Genomic DNA, 16,643 nt, shown 5'->3' on the forward strand with positions numbered 1-16,643 from the left:
GGTATTGCTCTGGAAAGCATCTTTTGTTGTCAGAAGATAAGGATACATATGTGCTAATGCACAGGGGTTTGACTTCACTTTAAGAATTCAGATGAACCCTACAATATTATTCTTATATCTGTTATTTTCTCCTTGAAAAATCCAAGCATTTGTCTTCAACATATTTAGTGGTAAGTTATAGCTACCTTCATGCCAGTTACAATTGTATTAAGTGGGAAAAAAGAACATAAAGTAATGCATATATATATATTTATATATTTCCATTTGAAAAAAAACAAAAACGAAAACCAACCCTCACCCTAAAAAAATACAAAACCAAAAAGAAAACAAACAAGCCCCACCAAAACCAAAGAAAAGAAATGGGAGATTTCTTCTAGAATTTTTTTCATGCCACTTCATTTATTTGGAACAATCTTTCTAAATGGATTAAATGAGGCTATACAAAAATCTGTGTCTCATTAAGCATTGTAGCACCTCGAATGTTTGTAAGTTCACTTTCATATCATACTTACAAAATAAGGAATAGCTGATTTTATTACATAGGGAAATGTGTTAATGGCATCTTATAGAACTCATATCAGTTCAGTCCATAAAGCTTTTTCCATCTGAAACAAAATTAACCTTCTAAAATCTGTAGTAGTCATCTCTTCCAAAATCACCATTTAATTCAGTTAATCAACCAAGTCTGATTGCGAGAGTTATTGACTTAATTTTCTGAAAAATCCAGTGTTTTCATCCTCTTTTACTCTTTTAAGTGCTCCCCACAATGGTAATAGAGAGAAAAAGCTGGACTCCAGACCTTTTGAGAAGAATAATTTCTGATCTCTTCCTCCTTCTTATGTTTCTTCTGGTTTCAACTGTCTGATCAGCCTTAGTCATATTGATTAATGTGAACTCTTTCTCTCTATTCTTTTCCATGGCATGAATTGGAGAGGTAATTAGGATTAATTAGGGATTTTCTGTCTTAAATAAAATGAGCTTTCTGACATTTAACTAACCAACATGTTTGAAAAATGGCATTGTTCTTGCCACCAGCTTAATAAAATGGAAGAACTAAGTAGCAAATGGATTCTCATATTAAGGTTATTATGAGAGGGTCAGTTTTGTGAGAGCCCTGTACCATTGTGACTGTACCTGCTGTATGTTTTTCTGATCTTCAATCTATTAATGTCAGTTTCCTGCTATTTTAGAAGTTATATAGCCTGTGTCACAGAAGAGTTTTTGCAACACCATTTCCTCATAATTTCTTAATTTAATTGGTACATTTACAATATTAGTTACAGAAATGTGGCTTTAATACCATGAACATACATTTCTGGTAAACCTGACTGGACAGTGCTGTCTTGGTTAATCACTAGACTGAAGGGCTCTTAATAGTTATGTGTAATTTGCTGGGAAATCTTGGTACCAGGCTAGTAACTTATCCCTAGAGAAATGGAGCTTGTCCACTACAGAAATTTTTCATCATAATTGTCCCATTTGTTGAGCTGCAGACAAATAGCCACACATGGCTGTTCCCTGAACAGCTATAGAACATGAGCCTGAGGGCCAACATTCTCAATGCATTTTTAAAATTAATCTCCCTTGTTTCCTTCTACTTCTCTTGGTATCTTTGTGCACATTGATTCTCCTGAACTGGCAGCTCGGGTAATATTTGCCGACAATAGTGTAGCTGGGTAACTACAGCACACATCCCTTAAGCAGAGACCTGTCAGAGCTGCCCCTTCATCCCAAAGTATGCACTGCCTTAATTGGCCAAGGTCAACCCGCTTCCTCTCACTGTACTTTTGTAGCCCCTGAGGGGAAGAACATCTCCAGTGAGTGATCCAGTGAGTCTAGGTATATTAAACATATTTTTCTACTGTAGCTTAGTGTATATTTTGAAATATAATGTTGTTAAAGGAGTGGTAATGATTTATCAACAATAACACTTGGAGAAGATTTGGTTTAGTTTGGTTTGGTGTGGTATTTTTACATACCAAATTGCAAGTTCCTTGGGAGAAGCTGCTACAGTTGGACCAGTAATGGGCATCTGTATATTTATTATTTTTCACTTTTTTTTTTTTTTCAAAGAAGATAAAATCAAGACTTTTTTGTCAAGAAATTTTAAATTAATAATTATGTATCCATATTCATCCTATACAGACATTGGCTGAAGTTTGAGGCAGATGCAGATAATTAAAATGTAATTAAAATCTAACAGCACTTTGCCTATAGACTGGGAGCAACTCTTCATTGGCAAACATAGCTTGTTACAATGCTGCTCTACAGAAAATTCTGCCATTCCCAAACTCATAAATTTTATATCCTCAGACGCATACCTTCAACAAGATTGAGGAATGAAACCCTTTAAAGTGCCCCAGGGAAGGCAGCAGCAAAATTCCTGGTAATGTATTTAGTAATGAAAAGATCACAGAACTAAAAAAGGAGAAGTTAATTTTGTTTGTTCGTTCCATAATGAAACCACAGTATAGTCATCAATCAGTTGCACAGATAAAGAATATAGATTCCTATATTGAGCCATGTCAGGGGCTATGGATATTCACTTTAATGATAACACGTATGGGAATCAGCATTACTAGACAAGAAACTTTCAAAGGCAGTTTAGTAAAAGTGATTAAGTAGGGGATACAAAGAGGAAATATCTTTGTGGTTCTTCCAGTGGGTGGAGAGATGACTCTATGGAATTAATTCAGAATTAGGACAGGAATAGAGTCTAAAGTATTGTGAACCTGTCTTGTAAGACTTTTTTGGTTTTTTTTCCATTATAGAAAAGCAAAGTGCAGGCCTTATAAGCATTGCATTAAAGTCAAATAAACACACAAATATAATAAAGTCTAAGAGGGAAGTGCAGGAGCCCTTCAACTCATGATACCTAACTCATTCAGCTGATGCATGTGGCTCTCAAAACATTGCTTTCAAAACATTTTATATGTACATTGTGATCATTTATGAGCATGTAAAGAAGTGATAGAGAAGCTGTGCTAACTTGTCTTCTCTATATGATATATTAAGTGTTTGTTAAATAAACCTTTCTGTTCTCTACAGTTAGCAATCATTTTCTTAGTGGACTGTTTCTGTAACTTATCATCATGCTCCCAAAATGAATAAAAATAATTAAAAAATACACTATGGCATGCAATTTTGAGAGGAAAAATACAGACTTAAAATAGGTGTCCTGCATATTTTCATACTGATCTCCTTACTACAGGTCAACTCTTCGTTAACTCTAGGACAGAGGTCTAGGTCTGACTTCTGATATAACATTAATATAAGTCTTAAGGAAAAAAAGAAAACAAAATGCCAAGCCCCAAACGTCAGTGTTCCTATTACTTTTTTTAGTAGAAGGAGAAGGATCAAGGTGTTGGACAGTTCTACTTTCCCAGCAAGCCTAGCAGTTAGTTAGCCTGGCATGCAAGTACCTGAGCCAATTGCCTGTAAAGAAGATAATGAGCATACTGAGAGCAGTTTGGCCCAAGTATAAAAATCTTGTTATAACAAGTAATTTGCTTGTAGAAGTCTACTCCTAAGAATTCTGTACCTGAATGAGCTCATTGAAAACCTGCCTCCTTATTTCTGTGTATAATTTTTGCAGTATGGACCTAACCAGGGGATTTCTAACTAGAGAGCTACTGCACTTTGGTTAGACTTGGATTCCTACTTGAAGTGGAGCTGCAGTCCAGAGGTGCTGTTTTAATGAAAATGCAGCTTTCAGATTCCATTTGCTAAACCTGAGCAGTGAGAAGTGCTTGGTTTGTGTTTACTTCCAAAGCAGTGTTCTGTGTATGTTCAAAGGCCAGACAAACAGGAGCTCAGAACAACTTAAACAAACCATTATCTGACATGACTTTTTCCAATTAGTGTGAGGACTAGTGCAGCTGTGTACAAAATAGAAAAAAAGGACAAAACCTCCTGGACCTTTGGGGAAAGAGGGTTTTTTTTAGCAGCTTGCCAGTTTATCAGCACGCTAAGCAGACATCAAGAAGATGCATGGGAAGGACTCTGAAAACACTGCCATTAATCATCTTTGGTAAAACATTTCTCATGAAAACTACATTTTTATAACACTGAAGTGGAGGTATAAAAAAATGTAACCTATAATACAGTTTTCAAACTGGATAAGATCAGCTCTGTCCTTTAGAATGAGATTAAAAAATAAATAACTAAAACATGTAGCTTAATATCTGTACAGATGTTACATGCTGTGGAAAATCTATGTAGCAGTGCTCCCTCCAGACAGCAGCATCTCTTTGAGGCAGGAGGAAGCACACATCTGCCTTCTCCTGTGCAGATCAGCACTGTTCTCAGATTAACAATGGGAATTTTCATATTAAGCTCATACTGAAAGCTTTGAATAAAAGCCTTAAAAAGCTCAGCTGAAAATACTAATTCTGTGGGAAACATGTAAATCTAGATGATTTTTTTCATTCATATTTAATCTCACTATGGTAAAACTTGTAATTAAAATGATTAAATGACTGAATAAGCCCCTATATTTACATCCTCTAGAATACCACAATGAAAAGCCATAATACTGTTTATAGAAAAAAGCAGTAGAGACCTTTTAAAATGTAGACATAGAACAAACCCTGTTATTTACTGCAGTGGTAATTAATGAACCTCTTTCTTAACAAGGGTTTATAAGAGTTAACTGTCTAGGAAACTCATTTCAGAGAAAAAAACTAATGGGGGCTCAGGGAGAATTTAATGCATTTATAAGAAAAAAAAAAAAGAAAAAGAAAAAATGTTATGTTTATGGATGATCAAGATATCTATGATTAATACTTTTCACAAGGGACAACTTAAGGTTTTGCAAAAAAAAAGAAGTATCAGTGGAAGAAACTCTAGATTAGACATATTAAAATGATACAGAATTCCCAGTGAAGTCAGAGGCAGCAATTTTTTTGAGTGATTATCCAGGAAAAGCAGGAGGTGAGAACCTGCTGGTGACTGTTTGTCATGAGGAGTCTAAAAAAAAATCCTTTTTATTGAATGCATTTTCCTTCAACATTCTGAAAGAGGAGACAGTGTCTCTCAAAAAATCTGCTTAATTTTTCTTCTAAGCTATTTCTCAGGAAAGATGACTTTAGCTTATGACAAACTGATTTATTAAAACCATGAAATAATTCTCACATCTGAATCTGCACTGCAGATTTTCCAAACATATTTTAGATGTGCTTTTTTTCGTGGGTTTTTCCCCCCTCATTTCCTATGTAAAATATTTGGATAACAATGTAATGAAAATCTACTTTGATAATCTATATATATCACAAGTTTTGGGGTTTTTATTCATTGCATTACCTCTTGAAAATATATCACAACATTAATAAACAGAAATCAAGTCTATATACATATGAAACTTGTTTTCTGATTAAATTATCACTAAAAGAAATTAGTGTCAGTTTTTTCAGTACCTGGTGCTACGTAAAGACTTTCAGATTTTTCTAGAATTGTGATCAGTGGCAGTAGAATGCAGATATTTATAAAAGTATTTATTTTATACTCGAAAACATGTTAAAAATCCCATGCTTCTTTAGGAATAGTGTTATTTCACCAAGACATCTATTATCCACAATGATACTGTCATTTTCTACAAGGACTCAATCCTGGCAAGTTCATAAGTAGTTATTGACTTTAGAAATTGAGGAATGTGATTCTGTTGAAAGAAAAAATGCTTATGAGGTTGTGGAGAATGATTAAGTTTGATACTGTATCATGGATTTATCTCCTAGGATAAGTAAGTCAAAATTATTTCTAAAGGTGCTGATCCTTGGGAATAAATCAATATAGTGGAGCTTGGGGAATTCATCCACAAAAAATGTTGTCATCAAAAACATCTCGATAATTCATGGTCTTGCTAATTTTAGATGTTCACACATTTCAAACATTGAGTAGTCTTTAGCTAAGATATATCATCCAGTAGAATAGCTTAGTATTCACTTGAAAGTTTCTCTCCCATGTGTTTTAAGGGTCAAAATTTCTTAGGATTATTTAGAAGACAGAACTTTGTGGAATGATTTATTGCTGTATGAAGTGTGAAATTTTTTAGAAGGCCCATGGAGGCCTAAAAAGGCCTTAGAAGGTCCCTTTCTCAGAAGAGTCCAGTCACTATACTAATACCATTTGCATTCCCATTGTGGTACCACTAGAACCTACAGCCTCACCATACTGTGTAAGCAAGGAGATGGAGGTAAATAGTATGTGGTTCTGCATAACATGAGGAAAAAAAAAGAAAGAGAAGTCAGGTCCACTTCCTATTCACATGAACTTGTGTTTACATCTACGTATCAGTGCAATTTTCCAGCTGTCAGTGATTACTCTACACCATAAATCATTTCTTGGCATAGCTATGACAACAAATTATGCCAACAGAGGGTAAAAATATTTTTCTAGATTAAATTTTTCTACTGGCATAGCATACCAGTGCTTAAGCAATATAAACTAAAGCAGATGAACATTGCTGGTGAGCGCTGTAGTTTTCACAGCAAGGGATGGCCTGCTGATGAAATTGTATGAATTTTTCATCATCAAAGGCAATGTGTATATTATAGTAGATCATTGTTGGACTCTGTAGATTTAAGTTTAAAAACATAATTTTAGGGAAAAATTTATAAAGAGTTTGATAACAAATAGGATGCATTTTGTAGAATGACAGCTGTTAGAAGGCATATGGCTACTTCACTTTTTATGTCCATCTGTAGTTATGCTCTCTGGTTCTTTTGGTAAGTAAAATCTGTGGTGTTTAAATCAACTCTCGTTTTTTCTGACTGTGTCTTTTACCTCTCAGTTTACTTATCATAATCAGACCTTAAAACTGTTCATCACATAGAGACTGCAGTGTCAATCTCAGAAATAGCTTATTAAGGCAATCATAACAACAGATTGGAATCAGAAGAAAGAAAAGCATAAAGACGGTCAGAAGATTAATTACAATAATATCTGTAATAAAGTAATAACTATCATTTCAGAAAAAAAATAGAAATTAATGCCTTTCTGTAACAGAAACTGAGAAATTTTTCTTTTCTGCATCTCTTCAATTTGCAATATGAATTTCCAGGGCTTAGATTTAGACAAAGAAGAAACCCCTCAGTACAGACCACAGTTCCCAAAGAAGAAAGGCATAGGTTATACTGCTTCCATTGATAAACAAGATATTCCGTCAAGCATCAAGTCTCTGGGTGTTATATGGTATGCAAATATAAATACATACTTACTTATCTGCAGACATTGCAAAAGAGCCAATTTTCAAAACAAAATTGTAGCCTCTCTGTGCTATCTACACTTTCATTTGGTGATATGTAGGCAATTCATACATAGGCAAATCATGGGATTTATGGTGTTTCTGACTTCTTGAGATAAGGTAGTTTTATCGGAAACTAAACTGTACAGGAAGAGGAAGCAACCAAAATCATGGCTGTACAACTGAAAACAAAACCTAAATTGAATTCAACAACTGTATCTTGACACTGACATTGAGAACAATTTCTGAAAGCTTCTAAACTCTATGAAATCTGTGACCTCAAGGCAGCATATTCACCACTGGTGAATTCAAGAGGTGAATTCATTCATGTTTTATACTAGGAATAAAACAATCTTGTAACAGAAATGCTGCTGCTATTCAGTGGTACTTGGACCATACAAGCTTTAATTACTCTTTTGGTACTCCAATCACTATCCGATATTTAATTTTTGAAGATATGCAATCAAAACCACGTTCTATCTGAAACATTAAGCATCCAAAAATGAGCATCCTGTAAAACACCAGTGTGCAAACAAGCTGCAGCCTACAGTACCTGGTGAATGAAGAGGAGGGGAGCACATCAGAACCACTCCTTGACCTTCACGTACAGAGACAGCAGTTCTAGTCCGACCACTAAAATTACCCAGGTCTGTCAAAAAAGGAGAGAATTTTAGTTACACACTAAAGTAAATTTTGTGGCTGCTGTGACTTACATTTTATTACCTCTTTTAAAGCTCACAGTTCCTTTTTTTGTATCTTAATCTATAATAGGAGGGCCTTTAAAAAAAAATCTATTTCCATTACGAATAAATTCCATGTTACCTCAGCATTTTATGACTCTTTTTAGTGCACTTGGATACAGTATCGAAGGAAAAGCAGCAGACAATATATATATCATTTACAAAAACATTTAATAGCACTTTTATGTCTTCTTCCATATACTGTTTGTGTTTATTTTCAATTGTAGAAGGCATTCGTGCAGGGTGAAAAAATGGAGAGAACATCTTGGAAAACATCCAGAGTGATGATATTGCTCATCTTGTCTGGACATGTGCATGGCATATTGAAATGAGAAGAAGAGAAAATCAGCTGCATTCTTTCTAAAACCAGATCTTGTCTACAGCACATTTACTCCCTTTAAATGCCTTTTTTCTGATTTTCTTGTGCTATAAACACAATCCAGTTGTGGGTAAATGACTTTTGCTCCAAAAGTTTCCCTCTAGCAGGTGAATAAGGCACATTTCATATTTGTACAAAAATGTTTGCATGAGTCTGTAGGGTGCTGCTATGAACAGTTCATTGTGTTTATTTATAACCTCTCAACCAGAAGATCCGATTATTCCATTTACCACAGGGAAAACTGGACCTGGATTCACATTTGATGTGGATAAATGTGCTCTAGCATGCCTATCTGTAACAGAACAGATGTGACAGCTCACTTCTGATATCAGAGTAGTGCCTTCAACTGTTCCTCAGTGTCAGTGATGCCAACTAAAGCCTCTATTCACTCATTATTTTCTAGAGACATTTCTCTCTGCTGTAGATTAAGGAGAGAAGAGCTGAAACAGGGGAACCCAAAGATGTCTTTGAAAAGGACACTGAGGTTTGAGCAGGCAATAAAAAAAGATCTGAAATATGAACTGATGGGGCCAGTGGGAGCATCTCTCATTGATGTTCAATGACCTATGTCTATCTGTTCATTTCTGTGTCCAGACCAAGGTGGTTGTATGAGTCAGAAAACACCAAACTGTTTGAACAAGTTGAGCAGAATTATTACTTTCTTAACAGCACTCAGCTGACAGTTCTTCATCAGATGCTGAAGCTCCACATCTTGCTCCATGCTTAAGAGTGAATGAAACTAAAGTTCAATGATTTTCAGAAGTAACATGAACTGACCTTTGGTGGATTTCATGATAGATTTAGTTTAATGTTTTTAAATAGAAAGAGACTTATAACCTTTTTCTCATTTCTAAAATAAGTCTTGGGCTTAGGCAGAAACATAAAATTCAAATGTGACTTAAGTGACAATGACTTAATTATACAATTTGCAATAAATTGTAAACAATAATATACAATTATACAACAAATTATTGGACTCACTTCAACAACAGATATATAACAGATGTACATTTTAGATGTATAATAATCTTTTTTTTTTTGTGATTTATCCCTGAGTCCTTGTAAAAAAAAGGTGTCCTTAAGGATTTTTTTCTAAGGCAATTTTTCACATAAGAATGACACTAATTTCCATGAAATTGCTCTTGCAGCCTTTCTTCTCAAGGAAATGTGATGAATTTTCTATATATGGTTGTTCGAGAACATAGTTTTGTTTGCTTTTCAGATGCCTTCAAGGCCCAAACAAACCTTGGTGAATTCAAAATGTGGAGAGAACTGGTGTGCCATGTCTTCAACATATTTTGAGATGTTCTGAAACCAGAATCGCTGCTCTGTGAGAAATACATTGCAGATTTCTCTGTGTATTGGCATAGATATTATCATAACTCTATTTCCTTACCTAGGAGTAAAAAAACCAAGAACTATATCACACACATCAGAAAAGAGCTTTTAATATTACTGATCACCAGAAACCTATTCTACAAGTCTGCTATATATATAGTATAAAAGCAGATTTTTACTATTTTTTTTAAACATTTTGATCAGGGAATCAAATTGCTATAGAAATAAAAGTATTGTAAATTCAATAGTAAAAATTCATCCTACTCTAAGAAGAGACTCTCTGCAATTTACCTAGAGAGTGACACAAGAAGCTATCTTTTCTGGTTCTAAAAAAAGTCTCTGAGATTTGTTTTGACAGACTGTTTCTGTAACTTATTGTTAGCCTGAAGAGAAGTAATTTTGAGAAACATTTTTTTTTTTAAATTAAGAACTTGACTCTTTTAATTTCAGTTCTAAATTTGATTTGAAATCTGGTTTTTTTTAAATTCTTTATTTTGGAAAAATTATTTAAATTCATGAAAGAACTTACAATTCCCATATTTCTTTTGGATTACAAAGTATTTAAATTTTAATGTAGAGTCCTGTATCTCCTTGGGTTATATGTTTTCATAACTGACATTAAGCTTTTACTATCTTTGACAGCTGGGCAACTAAATTGAATGTCTGACTTGTACCCTCTGTAAGTAGAAATAAAAGTTCCATAGTTTTTGCTATTTTTTCCCCTCAGGTGCAAAAAATACTATTTTCCAATTACCTATAGCAACTTCATATTTTTTTGTTTCCAATTTTCTGTGTCATGTGTGCATTGTGATGGATAAATATTTGTTTTTCTCCTAATGAAAACCTGTATCTTTTGTTTTACTTGAAAACAAAAGTAGTGTGTGTGACTCAAGCTTCCATTTGTTCAAACTAATGGCTTTTAAACTAGAGAAAGAAGTTAATAAAGGTCTTTGAATTTCAGGTCTTTTTGTTTGACTCCCTATTAAAACTGTATTCCTTGTTAGTATACAGTAGGAAAAAAAAAAGGATTAACAGGTACAAAAGCAGGGATTTAGCTTTAAATCAAATAAATGTAGGAAAGCTTAAAAGAAAGCAAAAGAGAAGGATCATGCTTGCAGTTCCCCCATATTAAAATAATGAATCCAATATGGAAGAATCAAATGAAAGGGAAATTTAATTCATTTATTGAAAATCCAAGCCATTTCATATCTAGTTATGTTGAGGGAAAGGAAATCTACTTAGTATATTGAAAACTCTACCATTTTACTTAAAAACAAAAAAATATTAAAAAATAGATAATAAAAGGAAGGATAGATAAATATTCAACTTCAGAGGTGAGGACTGTAACCTTTCCCCCGGCACTTCTGGCTCACTATGCTGCTGTATAAACCTGTAACATGTGGGACATGTCAGACAGCACCACACAGAATGAGTCTGGACGTCATATTATGATGATCTATATGGTTGACTAATAGGAAAATGCCCTTTTGTGCTCCATAGGTGTTCATTTTATGCCCTGAAAGATTAGATTTATTTACCCTTATCTCAGTGTTAGCAGCAGAGATGATAGCATCCATTATATTGTGTTTAAAGCAGTCCCTGGGGTTTTAGCTATGAGACCTCCGTGGTCTTTAGCATGAGGCACAGCCTTAACCGCTGTGAAAATGTCTACTTAAGTGTCAGTCACCATTTCTAATGTAAACACAGTATTTGCACACACAGTGTGTGGCAAGACTAGCATCATTGACTGGAGTGTTTATAAAAATATCAAATCCACCAAATATTATGAGTCCTATATGAAAGGAAAACAGTAAATAAGTCCCAGAGCTAGTGAAGATGCGAGGCATTTAATCCAATCAGTTTGGTGCAATCCTGTCTGATGTTCTCCTTGAACTTCAGGTGTAATTAGCTCAGTAATTAACTCAATCTTGACAGAATTTATAAGTTTGGGAAGAGCATTCAGATCTCTGATCCAAAGGCTGTGTGTCTGCCTCTGCAGATGCTTTCACCTTTCTTCTGAAAGAAGCTGGAGTATGGGTTTCTCTCAGCACATATATTGATGTGCCTTTAGGAGAATGACACCACCAGAAGAGTATCAGTTTAAATGATATTCAACAGAAAACAAAACACTTCTGAAAAAATGTGAAAGGGGTAATGGAAAATGAGAAAAACCTCAAGGCAGTCAAAGCAACAGAAAATATTTTCAGGACTACCAACAAATTAAAGAACTAAATAAAAGGGGAAATATTGTGCCATTGACAAGGACTTGGACAAAAGTTGGAGCAGCTTTTACCACTTAATAGCCTTCCAATTTTCCTTCAGTATGAAGTTAGCAGGCATACACAGGAGAGATCATTCATTCTCTGGTTGCAGCTGATGCGGGCAGGTTTTTGTGACTCAGACAAAGGTCCACTGATGATTGCAATGAAATTAGGATCAAATTAAAAATTAAAAATATCTTCTAAAATTTTATGTAATTACTGCTTGCTAACCCATCATGGAAGCTGTGGAAAGATTCTGTAGGTCATTATCAGTAAGTTAAACCAGTCAATTAACTTTTACAGTAGAAATTAAACTGGTCCAGTGCAATGTCTGTAAATTTAATTTTTTTTTAAATTTATTATAAAAAATTATATAAAAATTTATAAAACTTATTATAAAGTTTAAAGTGAACGTCATATAATGTGTATTAATATTTTTAAGATTATATGCTGAAGATATATGAAGTATAAATCAGGCAAGAATCTTTCTAATAAGGTAAAAATAGCTCTACACAAGTTTAAATTCTTCTGTCGGGCCAAGGATAAACTTGTTCATAACTCCATCACTACAGAGAGGTTAGACTTCTCTCTGTTATGATCCGAGGTAACATTAAAATTTATTCTTGCTTTGGATCCGTGAAACAAAGTCCAACCATAGAAGGGTCAGGTGCAAGCAGATTTTATTCGACAATTGACACAGGCAAAACTATAGAACCAGGCAAAAGAAGGAGGAAAAAATATAAGAGAGAGAGAGAGAAAGAAAAAAAGTGGAGAAAAAGGTAAGAAAGTGGGAAGAATGAGGGACAGAGAGAGACAGAGAGAGAGAGAGAGAGAGAAAGAGACAGAGAGACAGAGTCACCAGCAGGATTCCAGCTACCCAGTGAGTTTCTTCAAGATGGTGCTGATCCTGGACAGGATCCAATGCAAAATGGTGGTGGGTCAAGAGACGACCCAGCAGCCACAGCATGGACAGCCATATGTACCCCTGAGTCCCTTTTGTTCCAAAGTGGCAGCTGTCAGTCACCTGCCACAGAAGCCAGGGTCTTTGGCATCAGACCATTGCAAACAGGCTCTCCTGGAGGGGGGCTTCCAGCACACGGGTCTTATCAATTTCCAGATGCCACTCCCCACTCCGTTCCATCCCCTTCAGCCAGGTACATCAGCATCAGTACAATCAAGGTGGCTTCCTCCATCCTGGCCGTGGTAATCAGCCCTGGAGGGACGTCCCAGCATTGCAGGCTGCCCCTCAGAAAAGGTCAGTGGTCTCCACCCAGCTATTAGTTCTTAGTTCTTATCTCTTTCTGGGTGTCACCCCCTACTCAGCTCTGGCCAGGCCAGGTCCTCCACCCTAGCCAGGGTTATTCACTTTAAAATTATTCTTATTAGGCAATTTCAAATCAGTGAGATCAGACTCTCACACTCTTCTGGTATTTGCAAACCAAGACTAAGAAACAGGTCTTGAGCTGGAATTGTAGCTCTTTAAACCAGGTAAGATTTACAGGTAAATATTTTTTAAAAATTCCATTATAACCTAAGTCAAAAACATGGTTTGACTGTACACACTGAGCAATAAGAAATATAAATGTTGTGTTTAATAGCCCATGAACACAGGCTATAGAAGAAAGAAAGGTAGGTGTTAAAAAGAAATGACATGTATGATTGTATAGGGTACTTTTAAATTGGATTAATTAAATATAATACTCCCAGAATATCAAGATGGCCAAAGAAATTAATAGATCTATTTGTATGAACATAAACCTATTTTCTAGGAATATCATATTAAATAGGTGAAGTCATATTATTAGAGTCACACACTGGACCTAAGAGTAACTATTAATACTGGAGGCATTAACTACAAAAGGTGTGAAAGAAAGCTCAGACAAAAAGAGTTCTGCCATGACAGAACACCATCTCACCATGGTTATAGGAAAAGCATACATCTTGACCTTTTAAAAATTGCATTATCATGTGACTTTTAGGTGAGAAAATAAGGGCAAGATTTAGACACAATTTAGAGTGTGTCATGCTGATTATCACTGGTGCTGTAATTTATTACCAAAAGCTTTTGAATACTTCACGAGTCATCAGTCTGGTACAACTCTAAAAAGGTATTTTTTTTCTCAGAGAAGTTACTATGCAAATTTATAATGAGAAATAACAACAGTAAGTGAGACTACTGTGAAGCAATGATATTTTTTAAGCTTGTATGCCAGCCACCTTGTGTGTCTGTATATCTGCGACTCACTGAAGATTTTAAGGTAAGGGAAGTTGTTATACAGATAATTCTAGGGAGTTCCAACAAAAGATGATGAGAGATAAGAGGAGAAAGATGAAACAGCACTCTCTTAAGATGTAAAAGATGAAGAAAAGAAGATACAGGATTTTATATTTTCTTATATTTAGGTCAAATTTTTTTCTAGAATCGTCCTCAGATGCTACAATGATTTTGTATTTTATTTTAATTTCTTTCTCAAAAAAATAGAAGCCATTAAGAAATCTTTAAACAATGGTAGTCCTTGCGTATGTTCTTATAAAAAGAATTTTCTTTCTACAGATGAACTATAACAAAAACACTATTGATTCATTACATCTGAAATAAATTTTCACTAGGAAATACAAGGGAGTAAATAACTAAAGGAATAGTGTTTTTTCTGTAATGACCTATTTAATATATGTAATTTTTAGATATGATAACTTTAAAAAAATACCTGGTACAGTGCAGTTAACAGTATTGTCCTGTTTATTGTCTATCTTCATCTAACTGTGTCTACCTGTTTTATCTTAGGTGATATCTCAGTTCCATAAATGTGGCTAATGTATGTTACTCTCTATATAGTAGAATTTATTATAGTAATATTTAACTATTCTGGTAAAGATAAGAAACAAATAGAAGTATTTTCTAAAATAAATTTATTGAAACTTCTAGGAAATATAGTATATTATTCTTTTTAGATTTCCTTTAAAAATAAATTATTTAAAAATAATTAATTATTAATAATTTTTAAATTAGAAAAATTTTTAAAAGGCAAAAATTAGAATTTGCTTCTATTTACTATGCCCTACTTGTTAGAAGGGAATGCTACTATTAAATTATAGTCACAACCTGTGATCCTCCATAAAATCTATATAATATAAGTTGATATGCTTCTTCCACAGTTTTGTCTCAGGCAGCTACTAATTTTGATGTTATCTAAATGTTCACAGAAGGGTACCCCAGGAGTATTATGTATATTGAGAGCTTTGAAGAATGTTTTGTTTTGTTACACCTAGTTTCAGTAACATCAGTGAACACCATCAATACTGCTCAGAAATCTTAGTTCTCCCCTTGAAAAAGAGCCTTGAAGAAGAAAGGGAATTTGTAGATACCAAACCCTCCTAAAACTTCAGTAGGATTTTGGCACTCACAAATCCTGAAATACTGGATCAAATTGAATTGCAAAAGGAAATATTTACATGCAGAATAAAATAAAAAGGTTACGTTGAAAATTGTAGACCTGCTATATCATTCTACTTGCCATGTTAATTGCACGGTATCTGGGATGTTTGTGGTTACATTTGTTGATGGTCATGATCAGTTAACTCCAATCATTCTGTGTCTGTCAGTTTCATTTGTTCTCATAAGAATGATTTCAGCATGTTTCTCAGCTCTCTTTCATATCTGCACACTGCAAAACACAGAACTAAGTGGAAATATTCTAGTTAAGACTTTTTCAGTCTTTCTTGACTTTCCTATCTGTCATTTAGGACACACAGCTAAAACAAAACAAATAAACAACCAACCTTAAGTAACAAATGAAAGGTTCTCAAACACAGTTGCCAATATCTAATTACCAAATAAAGTGAATCAATAAATGGTGCTATTTCCAGAGCTTCTAAGTGAATAGATTTTCACTTGAGCAATACGTGCAATGCATTTTTTGTAAACACACTGTCTTATCTAGCATTATTTGCATCTTGAAAAACGCACATTTCTATTTGCATCCTTTTTAGTACACTTTCCTGGCACTGAGTGCTCTACAAGCCTGTTTAGACACTGTTTAACATGATACTGATAATTATGTTTTCTTTTTCCTTTGGATTTATGAGTGCTTCGTCCATTTTTCTTCTTTGCTCTTTTAGTCATTTCTTTTCAATTAAGCTATTTCCAAACTTTCAAGGATGTGACGCAAACCCAATGTCTTTTGTTCTAGCTTTCTTCATCTGCTGTGACTTTTCCTTCTTTTAATTAGTGACTAAAGATAGCAATGTCAGCTAAGTTTTTACATTAATAACTGTACTAGAGCAGTACTGTTTCTTATTGTGTAATGTTATATAGAATTGACAATGACTACTTGTCTCCCGATAGGTTCATAGAAGGGTGATCTGCAGCAATATTAGTAATACAGAAAAAATTTCTGTCCACCACTGTGTGAACAAGTCATTAAAGAGGAGATATTCTGCATTTCATTAAGCTGTTTCACATTAGAAAGTAAAAAATTGTTTATTAGTAGATTTTCTTCTCTAGATTTTTTTATAAATAAAATTTCTTTTTTCTACATCTCTGAAATTCCAAATCTGGCTTTGCAAAAGCTGGAATTTTTCAGAACAGAGGATATAGAACAGTCAAGAAATTAAATTATTTTCAACGGGAAAAGATGTCAAAGGAAGTAAACTTTCCAAGGTTTAGAAGAGAGGGTGCTAAGCTC

The 16,643-nt window shown here is 34.3% G+C and overlaps 1 protein-coding gene across 1 annotated transcript in view; it reads right to left on the bottom strand.

The window, feature by feature from the left end:
* Positions 1 to 16,643, bottom strand: part of CNTN5 (contactin 5) — a 310,996-nt gene that overhangs the window by 167,171 nt on the left and 127,182 nt on the right. The window contains exon 4 of the mRNA XM_030449461.1: positions 7,794 to 7,889. Coding sequence (XP_030305321.1) covers positions 7,794 to 7,889 — 96 coding nt within the window. The remainder of the gene's footprint in view (positions 1 to 7,793; positions 7,890 to 16,643) is intronic.

This window comes from Calypte anna, chromosome 1 (assembly GCF_003957555.1).
Source record: "Calypte anna isolate BGI_N300 chromosome 1, bCalAnn1_v1.p, whole genome shotgun sequence".
NCBI lineage: Eukaryota > Metazoa > Chordata > Aves > Apodiformes > Trochilidae > Calypte > Calypte anna.